General features: G+C 36.3%; 1 protein-coding gene across 1 annotated transcript in view; it reads left to right on the top strand.

Annotated features, from left to right (window-relative positions):
* LOC137401130 (endothelin-converting enzyme 1-like) overlaps positions 1–12529 on the top strand; it is a 38473-nt gene that overhangs the window by 2979 nt on the left and 22965 nt on the right. The window contains exons 2-3 of the mRNA XM_068087497.1: positions 4846–4986; positions 5127–5239. Of these exons, the coding sequence (XP_067943598.1) occupies positions 5173–5239 (67 nt within the window). The 5' untranslated portion in view covers positions 4846–4986; positions 5127–5172. The remainder of the gene's footprint in view (positions 1–4845; positions 4987–5126; positions 5240–12529) is intronic.

Genomic DNA, 12529 nt, shown 5'->3' with positions numbered 1-12529 from the left:
AATATAAATCTCTACTCACCTCTGTAGTGAGGAATATAAATCTCTACTTACCTCTGTAGTGAGGAATATAAATCTCTACTTACCTCTGTAGTGAGGAATATAAATCTCTACTTACCTCTGTAGTGAGGAATATAAATCTCTACTTACCTCTGTAGTGAGGAATATAAATCCCTACTTACCTCTGTAGCGAGGAATATGTTAAATTGAAAGAATCTATGTTTGCGGTTACTTTTGGTTGACAATACAACATCACAAAATTACTTACGACCACACTACTACAATAAACTTTTTCAGACCAGTATTAGCGTGCTTGCATGTGGGTGTGCATGCGTGCATATGTGTGCATGTGTGCGTGTGTCTGTCAGTCTGCATAAATGTTATGCGTTGCGTCTCCACATTTTTTGGTTTTTTTATCCAAACATCACACGCATATGCTCGAGGTCTTTCACCAGTTTACTAATCGTATTTTCGTTCAAAACTGTTTCTGCTTACCGAGAACCAGCCTCTTAAACATCAACCTGCAGACTATCGACTAAAAATGAAGGAAACCCCGGACATTGCCAGGCTTACTTCTAGACCACTACAAGAGTGCTGACAATGCTTTACGTGGTTGTTTGGCGATTTTCCTTCCAAAGTGGTTTGGTCTTCACCAAGCCACTTTGGGAGGAAGTGGTTTGGTGATATATAAAATACATTGTAGATCACAAGTGATCTATTTTAGATATCTTAGACTTTTTTTGGATGTTTTATGTTTTGAAAAATAACTATTTGTTGTATTTGATATTAGACATGTTGAATTTACTTCATGTTAGAATACTATGCTGGTCTGTGAACTAGTTCAAGTGCACTTGTGATACTTGCAGTCAAGGAGTGTAAAACATGAACCATGTATGAATTATCTTAGCGGGCGCATACACTAACTTAGACCGCTAGTATTAGCACCGACCTTCATCCTAATGGGAAAAGCTAAAAGAGAAGGAAGCTTTTTTATCTTCCACTATTGGATCATATTTGTGCGTAAAACGTTGTTCATTTAATTTTTCAATTTTTATCCAATAATGATCACTTCTAACACTCTGTGATGATTTTATTAAGTTGAGAATGACACTGAATTTTGCGTTTTCATATTTCAAGCAGAAGATTTAACTGGGTTGTGAAGCGGCACAAACCGTCATAAGGAAAGGAAGTACACATAAATAAAATTAGATAATATAATTATCGATGTTCTCAGTACACAAGAAGTAAGCATCTATTATACCAAGTGGATCATAACCGGAATAGCTATAGGAAGTCATCTAGAAAGGCTTATGGCAAAGCCGATTAGCATCAAATCTTACCAACTGAAAAGAAAGCCCTATAGGGCTTGAAACCTTGTGTTTTGCATACCAGAATTCTGTTTATTGTGTGCGATGTTAGAATCGATCTACAGATGTACAGAAAGCTGAGTGTCGTCTCTTATTATCATGATATTGTATCACTCTTATAGAGCTAGCTATTCTTTCGTTCCTATGGCTGACCATTTATGGCTACTCAAAGTTCTCCTAAGGGGCATGTACATGTAATAATCATTGACCCTACCTTCATGATATGCCGAAATAGTTGTAAGAATATTCTTTGATCTTGCGCATACTTCCTGAATACGCCTGACTTGCAGAGTCTTTTTATATTCACAGGCTACATACATAAAAATTTTCTTTGCTTCATCAATAAAAATAACCTAATTTCTGGCCATTGATCTATTCGCTTACGTTGTACAAAAAGAGCATAACTCTCAAGTGATTCCCAGGTCATTTTCTGATGCAGTACTTTGATTCACATGTCTAACATTGATTTGCTGTCTATTGACCGTAGTCAGCAATTTACGTGCACTAATTATTCTCATTCATCTGCTGCCAGAATAAGGGACGCTTCGTGTCGATGCTGTGTGTAATTTGTCAGTCAGATGTTCATCATAGCCGCCGCGGTGTTATCTAAATGAGATTTGTAATCGTGATATAGTCATACAGCTGATGCCTGCTGATCACATGTGAGTCCATCTTTGTTAAAAGATTCAAATATTATATCTGCATTGTACTGCGGTAGAATCAACATTTGTTTGTATTCAGTGAATACCAAATATTTTCTGTAGTTGAACAAAAGTATCTATTCTTATCGTAATATTTAGTCCATAATCTTTGGAACAAAACTGCGCAAGTTTTATAATTAATTACAGCTGCAATTATAAGAACATCTGTGACTACGTAGTTTCAATGTTACAACAAAACCTAGATGACCTAGAAATACTTTGTTTCTATATTTCTAAAACTTGGCTATTTTAAATGTTATGGACTCTGGACTATAAACTTTTTGGCTACAGACTATATATACCTTAAAAACCATCGACTGTACACTATTTATTGGCTACGATCCATTGACTATAGACTATTTATAGATGACGAGTCATCGACTGTGAACTATTTATAGACTATAAGTCATCGACTATAGACCATTTATAGATGACGAGTCATCAACTGTGAACTATTTATAGACTACAAGTCATCGACTATAGACCATTTATAGATGACGAGTCATCGACTGTGAACTATTTATAGACTATAAGTCATCGACTGTAGACTATTTATAGGCTACAAGGCATCGACAATACATGTTTTGTCGACTTCAAGGCATCGACTATAGACCATTTATAAACTACAAGCCATTGACTATGTGCTATCTATAGGATAAAAGGCATGGAATGCAGACTATTTATAGGCTACAAGCCATCGACTATAGAATATTAATAGATTATAAGGCATAGACTATAAGACTCTAAACTATAAACTATCGCTTGCTGATTGTAGACTCAAGACCTTGAACTGTAGATAATAGTTTATAGTGGACAGACTAAAAACTAGGCTTGCTATTATAAACCATAGATTTAAGATTTTAAACTATTATCTATAGACTATAAACATCGGTCTATGGACTATAGCCTGTAAAAAAGAATGCACTCATTAGACTATAGATTCTAGACTATAGACTATAAGTTCTAGACTATTTCCTATAGCCTGTGAGTTATAGACAATGTTGCAATTAATAATTCACATTTATTGTTCGAATGCTACCATTACTAACTACTTTATTAGATGATTGACGTGCCAGGATTGACTCGAAGCTCATTGCAATCAGCTGATGTATATCATAGCCTACCATTTGCTTTGTCAACTTTAGTGGTGCTAAGGCTTAACTCATGTACAAAATAGTCCCTTTCTGGCAGTAGCAATGGCAGTAATATTCTCCTAATCATGCTCCTAGTCGTTTACTTTGGACTGCATACAGCGGTTGATGGCTCATAACAACTGTACCTCTTGCATACTATTGGCTAGCCTGTCTTGGCAAACTGTTGTTTTTGCGTAGTTGTCCCCCATCGAGCGGCGAGCAACAACAGCTTGTCACAAAACGTACTGCACCTGATGCATCAGCTGCACTTATAAAGAGTTGTTCTCTTCCGTCTACGCGGCTTGGCTGCGATGTTATTCAGGTCGCTCCATTGGTAATCATAATGGATTTCACGCAAAAATTTATGTAGAAAAATTAAGATAAGAACGTTTAACTGGCGACCCCTTTCTCCAGTAAACTTTATTAGAATTTGAGAACTTAGGCAACAACAGCGACTAAACATGTCGTTATTTGTGCGCTCAGTCAGTTTTATTTCTATTTTTGTATCAGTCAGTTTTATTTGTTCTTATGGATTTATTTTGAGTTTATTTTATTCTTAAGTTCTACTAAAGTTTATCGCAGAAACTGCTCTTTGGTTAAACGTTGTAATCTTGTTTTTTTCTACATAAATTTTTGCGTGAAATCCGTTATGATTACCAATGGAGCGACCGACATAACATTGCGGCCCAGCCGCGTAGACGGAAGAGAAAAACTCCCTATAAGTGCAGCTGACGCATCAGGTGCAGTACATCTTGTGACAAGCTGTTGTTGCTCGCCGCTCAACGGGGGGGGGGGGGGACAACTACGCAAAAACAACAGCTTGTCAAGACAGGCTAACTATTGGCCCAAAACATGCATGTTTTGAATAGTTATTAACCAATGAGCAGAACTTGAACCAGACTTCTTTTTGGTAGCTAATGTCATTTATACATCCTGTGACTAAGCAGTTACCTGGACCATTTGATGCCATCATCTCAACAATGAGAATAGACTTTAATTTAACTCCGTGCGTTCACTGCAACACTGTACATTCCTAACACCTACTAACTTATTACAAATTGTCTCCTCTTCGTTTGTCTAGGAGAAGAGAGAGAATAATTCTTATACCGAAATATTTTCCGTCAATCGTTCACTGCCGTGACAGTAAATTGCTGTCTTGGAAAGCTAGTATAACATGGATTTAATGGATTCATAGACATGGGTCGTACTACTACTGTATATTAGGAAGACTCCAACAGTGTTTCTGTGGCATTATCTTGCATAATTAGTAGAGAAGCACTCGGGGAGTCTTTATTTAAATATTTCATGCTAATTAGTGTTGATTATTGCTAATGGGAACAATTTGCACGGTTTTGCTACAGGCCATCGATTTATCTGACAGAAGTTTATACGGAGAGAGGAACAGTGGTGATAACCTTATTTACCATGAAACCACTCTCATTTCAGCAGGAAAGGGGAGGCAACTTTTAATAGTCTGCTTTAGTTAGCAGATCCTTTGAGTAAAAACGTTTCAACAAGAAATAATCACATCGCTAAAGTTTTCACAGTGCGGGGAAGGCTCAACAGCCACCCTTTAATAGCGCTTGTTTGAAATACGAGAATTAGTGTAAATTGAAGTTCTTACAAAGAATTTTAATTATACTGTAGGGAAAAATGCCGAAAGCTTATGGATTTGTACAGCAAAGGGATAAGTTACGCTTATTAGCCAACAGCTAGCTTCCCAAGGTATAAAATGATCTTGACTCTCCAGTGTGTGTGCATATGAGAGGGAACAAGTGGATACAGCAGGTAAGTGTGCATTCCTTTGTAACTTTATTTATTAAAGTGCGTATCAAGGGAGTTAACTTTGTCTTTCACATCTGTAATGAGTTGTGCGATAATAGCGATGTGTTAGTTTACTTCTTTATAGCCAGAGGTTGCTATTTTAGAGAGTTAAAGATAACTTTTAACTTGGCCAGAGAGTAAGAAGACGACATGACGACACAATTTCACCGGCTTGATGTTGACGATGCAGAAGTTGAAGTGGATTTTCCTCCCCCCAGTAAGTTTTTTTTACTGAAACAGTTGACTCGACTTGTTTTGGGTACAAGTTATAAGTTGATTTTCATAGACTGAGTGTCCAATCACTGACATGGCTACCTGTTCTTTCCTTAGTTTGAAGTGTTTCCTTACTATTAAAATAGAGATTGCATCTTCAAGCATGCGCTGGTCTAGAGGTGGTAGTCATTAATGTTTGCAAACTTTCTGAAACATTTTTTATGTTGGGTGAATGAGTAGATCAAGGGAAAATATGCTTTGAACAATTTGGATACAGACTATATTAAATGTGTCACTTGTAGGTTTTACGTTTTGACAACAATCTTAAGTTAACTTCTCTCTTTTATTTACCATGATATGTCGTTTTCTTGGATAGATTGTCGTAGGATACCTATTGTGCAAATTCCTTCTGCAAGCTTCAACAAATTAACCTAATTTTATGAACAGTGAGTCGGAAACATTTGGAAACTATTTTGACTATTTTTCTATATTATGTTTGAACATCCTTTACCGACATTTGGTTTCTATTCAAAAAATTGATTGCCACACTGTACCGTTGCCTAAGTTACTGAGGGGAGTATTGGTATTTTTCTATTTTTTCTGATTGTTTTTGATGTGGTGTGAATGTCAAGATGTTTCACAAGATCGATAAAAGCTTGATCAGGGTTAAAATGCACAGAAGAACGCGTGTGCGATGATGTCACTAGTTACTATTATTGCTATAGTTGGTATTGGCTATTCTGTTCAAGTCGCAGCGTTCATATTCTGTTGGTCCCTTTGCAACCCTAGACGCTTAAATCGCACTTTGGCTTGATCTGAGCTTTTTAACCACGATGAAGTTGTTCGATTTTAATTTCGAACTATCCTGGAAATCATAGTACCCCAAACAATCAAGAGTGATAGAAAATATCGATCCTTTCTGATAAATATCGAGTAAAGTTTTCTGTAAGTTCTCATCTCTGTCTCTGGTACCTTTAGTTAGAGATTAATCTAATGTGGATTGAAGTCTATTCTGAAACGCGCCTGATTCAAAGTATGTACTTTGCTAGTTAGCTAGGTATGTTCGAGGTTTGAGTTGATTGAGGGAAACAGCCGATCTCTTTGCCACATGTTCAGACATACTGACCTTACCAGCTTGAGCTTCACTACTGTATGTGTAGTGGTAAACAGTAAATAGGCGTTACCCATTATGACGTGTGAAAAACTTGAGAATTCATGCATAGTGTCAGCTTTGCTACAATTATTTGCTCATTTGAAATACTTTTTGTCTCCCTAAATAATTTCACATTCTATTCAAACACATCACATTGAAGTGCAGACCTTTACGATACTCGTAAGCATCATGCCATGCTTGTACGAGTTGAAATCATTATCACAAAAATCATGGAAAAGTTGTTTTTAAATGTTTTTGGGTCTTGCATCATCTAGACTGTAGATCATTTAATAAATGCTTTACTTTTGTTTTATAAAGAAATTATTTGTATTAGTTGCAGTGTTCTTGTATAAAGTTAGGCTCGTAATAGGTAACAGCAGTTTTATTTGAGAAAATCATAATGAAAATTGAGATGCATCGTATATGGTTTATCTACCTCTTTGTAGTGTCCTAAGGAGTCGACATCAATAAACAACTCGCTAGAGGTATTTAATATACAGTGATAAATGATAAAATTTCAATTGCTGTCAAACAGTTGATTTGTTAAATCGGTTTGTAGCAGAAATTGTTTGATGGTTTGGTGATTTTGTTGCCCATGCGTTTGAGCCAGTGCGTTGCCATTGCCAGTAATTATTTGTCCACCAAGAACTTCAGTAGAGCCTCATTTTTGAGATTGTAAAATTATTCGCTAAATCATATACCGGTACTGCAATTGTTCAGCTGCAAGGAAGGTTCTCAGGCCGCTAGGTTAATATTCAGTTAACATTTGGTAACTTTCAATCGTTTCAAATTTATCACATGTGTAACTTCTAAAAATGGTTCATTCATTGGACTGCAAATATTCATTCACAACGCTTAAGATTTCTCATCCATTGACCTAATGTTTAGGGTCTTTGGGCATTGACATCTGGTTTATGTTGTGCTATGGTCAGCGCTATGAGATTAATAACCCAGGCAGCTGCCCAGGCAGCTGGGCTGGAAGTTTTATTGTCCATTATTTGTGGCAGTCATGAACTCTGACTGACTCTGGTGCCTGAGTTAAGTAACTAAAGATGCTTTGCTCAAGAATATAGAATTTTTCTTGCTGGCCTCGTCGATCCCCGAAAAATGTAAGAAAGCAGGCTTTCGTATTATTTTGTGTTCACCGCTTTTTTCCAGTACTAGAAGTCATAGCCCTTAATTTGATAGGGACTTCTGAATATTAGATATTGTCAGATGCAAACTTGATAGCTTTTTTATTAGCCACAGCAACAGAGGTAAGCAAATGACAATCCTTTTGTTTGAACAGACCAGTCACATTTACTACAGTTTTCCAAAAGTTGGGTAATGTAGGCACTCCAAGAACTAGTGCTAAATTTCTTTGCATGCTGTGAGAATCTAGGCTCTCCAAAACTAGTGCTAAATTTCTTTGAAGGCTGTGAGAATCTAGGCACTGCAGGCAACATAAAACTAGTTGTTACAGGTTATAACCATTAGTAGTATTACTGATCATTTATTGACACCTGAAGTTGTTTAGCGTACCTGAGTATCTTCTAATAAATTTACTACTATTTCTGTTAACTGTTTGTACTCGTAGTAAATACTCCCTCTAATTATTGCAGTACAGTGGTGATACAAATTATGGAACCGCCTCTAATTTTCGTTACATAGCAATGAATTCTGAGTTGTGTTTGTTTTTTCTACAATCAAAATTTTACATAATTATAAAAAATTATATATCATTTGAATCATCACAATGTTGGCTTTTTGATAAACTTAAATTAAAACCACATCGTATTTTCTATAACAATCTTATTAGAGGTTTACTGAAAGCTGTCTGAGAGTTACTGTGCAGTTGTTATTTTTATTAAATAGTGTCTGACCAAAAGTCATAAAATAACATATTTATTTTCTTTGAAATGGCTTTTATTGTGAATTATTTTAAAGACAAGGTAGAGTAGCTTTGAAAAGAGCTGTTTTGGTCCTTTAGATGATCAATACATGGTTGGCCAGCCTTTGTTGTCAATCACTGCTCAGCAGCGCCTGGGCATACTATCTGTCAGTGTCTGAAGCTCTTCAGGTGTAACTATTCGATGCCAGGATTGCAAAATAAGCTCCATCACTATTCCTTTATTTGTTGGTTTGTCTTTAGTTACGATATTGCATCTTCTGCTCCTCAAATTTTCAATTGGGTTAAGGTCTAAGTGACTGAGAAGGCCAAGTCAGAGTGTTAACGTTATTGTCAGCAAACCACTTCTTTACTCTTCTGGCTGTGTGGTATGGAGCATTATCTTGCTGAAACAGCCACTCTCTATCAAACAGACTTCTAGCAGATGGTATCATCACACTTTGTAGTACTCCACAATGTTTTTCTGCATTCATCATACCATCAACAAAATCTAATCTACCAGGACCAGCAACCTAGAAACAGCCCCACACCATTACTGAGGTGGGATGCTTTATCGTAGGTAAAATACATTCTGGTTTAAACTCTTCACCAGGTCTCCTTCTTACATAATTGTTGTCAGAGTGATTTTGAACAGTAAATGTGCTCTCATCGCTGAATAATACTGCTCTCCAGTCTTCTGGTGGCCAGTTCACATGATCTTTTGCCCATTGTAGACGAGCCTTTTTTTGCCGAGACGATAACGAAGGTTTTCTACGAGCTTTACAGCCTCGTAAGCCATTATCTCTCAATGATTTGCAAACAGTTGACGGTGCTAACTCTGTACCTGTTGATTCTTTTAACTCACTGGCTAGCAGAGGACTGGTTGGATGTCTATCAACCAAGGAAGGTCTTACTAGACGTCTGGTCACTCGATCTGTTGCTAGCTGTTGCTAGCCCCTACCAGCCCTTTCTTCAACAGTTTCCGTCCATCTGCAGATTGTTGTAAATACACCTTTCTTAGAGCAATCTACCCTACCTCCCTTGCAATTTCCCTCTGCGATTTCCCTTGTTGATGAAGGTGAATTATTACAGCACGCTTTTCTTTCGTGAGATGTTGAGGCATGATGATGAAGTTATTAGAATGACTTTTACTGAGAGCAGAAGGACTTTTCAATACTACTTGGGTTACATTGTGTAATGCACAACATCTCACTCAATGCAATTGTTGTCTTAGATGATTGTTAAACTGAGCAGATCAAAGAATTTGGAACTTCTAGACATCATTCACCAAACTACTATTTTTTTAAAAAATGACTTGTTTTGGGACACCCTGACTAGTTGCACTTTTAACAGCACTAGCGATGGAATTATGTTTGGATGCAGAAAAAAATTAAACAATCCGACAGCTGATAAAATCTCCTTTCTAATGATATATAACTTTGCATATCTGGACTGAATATAACTAATATGAGAGCCATTATAGCGCATTGTTTACTAAAACTCAAAGGCGGTTCCATAATTTGTATCACCACTGTATGTCATCCAGGCTTCGCGTAACGTCATCCATAATTGATAGTTATCTTATTGTATACTTATTCAGTATGGCTTAGCAATGTTCCCAAAACCAAATCGATATAGTGAAAAACCTTTCTATCTCGCAACAAGATTGGAGCAAATATGTTGTAAGTTATACACAAGGTATGAATTACATCTTAAAACTCAGGATATGCATCCTGCCAATCTTGTTATACAATTATATATTCCATTGCTGTAGCTTGAGTTACTCAATATTTTTGTACAATAACCTAAGGCTAAGTTTGTATAGCATATATATAAATGGCTGCAGGTTTTTTTAAATTAGTATCAACCACACAGGAGCTGTTTCATTTTGCACGCAACGAGTTGGCAGAGCTATTCGAGAGATTATAAAACATCATGGAAGGTTTGTTTACAGTAAAATTTGAAGTGTCTAAAATTAGCCTTTGTCATATTTAGCTAATGTTTAATTTTATAGCCAAGCTGCAAACAGTTGCATGGAATGTTACTTGCCAAATAATAGTAAGTCTTTTCAAGGATATTAATTTGCTAATACACAGAGAATCTAACTTGAATATCGGCTTTTGGTTTGAAGTAAAGTTGCCTTTTCTTGGTCTTTTTGTTTACATTTGTTGATGAATGCATCTAGTTTCTAGTATATAGAATATGCTTACTACTGTGAATACTTGTAATGTCGAACTAGCTAGTAGCAAGGTTTTAAACCCCTTCACTACCCACGACGTACATAAGACCTTTAAATTGGAAGGTTGTCAGAATTTTTTCTTGCTGATAATGTTGAACAACGATATGTATACATTTGTTGGTGAGTTTATTAGCTGGGAGTTGTGTTAGAATGCACGATGACATATTTTCTGGTCGGAGTGACTAACAGGCTCGAAAGGAAAACATTGATTTAAAAGGTTAAATAAAGGTTAAACGGTAGAATCTAGGGGTGACACATTTGTAATCAAATCTAAACTCTACTGGTTATGTTATCAACAATATAACTTTGAACTGGTGTTACATGGATATCAAATATATCACCTGTGAGACTAACCAATTATTGCAATGCCAGTTTGTGACCCGATTCCAGCTATTGAAATTGTATTTTCAATGGATGTATTGGACTATGTAATGTGTTAATTTTGGTAAGCCTTCGGCAAGAAATGAAGTCTGAGAAATAATTGTTGGCTTCAGATTTCTTTAAAAAACAAAATACCCTTTAGTTTTTTATTCAATAACTTTATAATTTTTTGGCATTTGAAAAGCGCGCCAACTTACTAATGAGAATCTCACTATATATTTAGTGATATGTGTTTAATGTTTGCATTTTGATTCTAAACCTGTCAAAAAAATAATTCCTGGTCATGGATTATATCATTACTTTGAGAATGGGTTGACACGTAATCAATAACCAAAGAACCACTCACCTGTGAATGATCTCCTATTTATCAGCTTGAGTCATTTTTAGCTGTAATCGAAAGTCATCTACGACACCTACGTACGGCAATATAGACCTGCAGGAAGAAAACTGGAATAAAATTTCTTGCCCTTTCTTAAAAGCAGTAATTATCTCGTCGATTAATCGGCATGGCAACATTGCTTTAGAATTTTAACAACACATTGAAATCATTTAGAAGCAGCAATCTAAAGGAAAATTCATAAACAAATGTTTTATGTTTTCAACTAATTGGTCAGCCCATCCTTCTGCTCTAACGTTCGTTCGTGTCCCTTTCACACTAAAATCTTATGTTGAAAGTTTTTTTCCCATTTTTGAGATAGAGGTCATATCAAAGCATTTCCTATTAAGCAAAGTCACATCATGCGATTGGCTTGGTACTATAGATAACGACGAAATTAAATGGTGGAACTTCGACCCGGGTAGGTGCCAAGTTTCATGTTCATTTCCTGTTCAGAAGTGATTAGGGAGAAGTAAAGATGACCACTTGTAATAAATGCAAAACATGAACTGGCTAAAATTCACGTACTTTCCACATTTGGTCATTATCGCGCATGTAGTCACGTATGTTGAAGTAATTTGAAACTGCCAAATTCCTTCGTGCACCCCCCCCCCCCTTCTTGCAAGCATTGATTGGTAGAATCTATACAAGAAATTCTGGTCTCTAGTTTACAAGATAAAGCAGCGCTATCTTGATCTTGTGTTGTTATCAGTTAGATACATGATCCTTGTCACTACTTGGCTTGTTGCCAGAATTTTATTACTGACACGCCGAGCTTATTGGTAGCCAAGTTAAGCTCAGTTTTTGCTACCAGAACTTCCTTACTATAGGATGTCTCTTACAATTTCCATGCATAAGATATTTATGGAGCTCCAAATTGACTTGATAGCTTTATGGCTACAATAGAAAAATGATTGGCGATTCTTTGACACTTGCTTCTTCAAGTCATATAAACAATCTGAACATCAATGCTGAGCTGTTAATTTCTGCTTCACATTTTTACATATGTTATGTCGAAGCAGCCTTATCTATGAAGAGGTCGGATAAGTTCAATTTACAAGTTCAATTTTGGTGTAAAGCTGATTTATAAAATGAGGTATAATGACTATTTCAATTGATATCATGTTCCAGGTTAGATAGTTGCAAATTCAGATAAGGAAGGCAACTTCCTTCATAAAAGCAACAATCAGCTCTCGAGTCTTGTCACCCGCAGGAAACGAACCATCTTGAAAATGTTGTACCTCACTCTCGGTTGCCTCAAACTCCCGAAGTTTATCG

Source organism: Watersipora subatra, chromosome 7 (assembly GCF_963576615.1).
Source record: "Watersipora subatra chromosome 7, tzWatSuba1.1, whole genome shotgun sequence".
NCBI classification, from domain to species: Eukaryota; Metazoa; Bryozoa; class Gymnolaemata; order Cheilostomatida; family Watersiporidae; genus Watersipora; species Watersipora subatra.
Note: the sequence above shows the minus strand (reverse complement) of the source record. Positions and strands in the feature narration are given on the sequence as shown.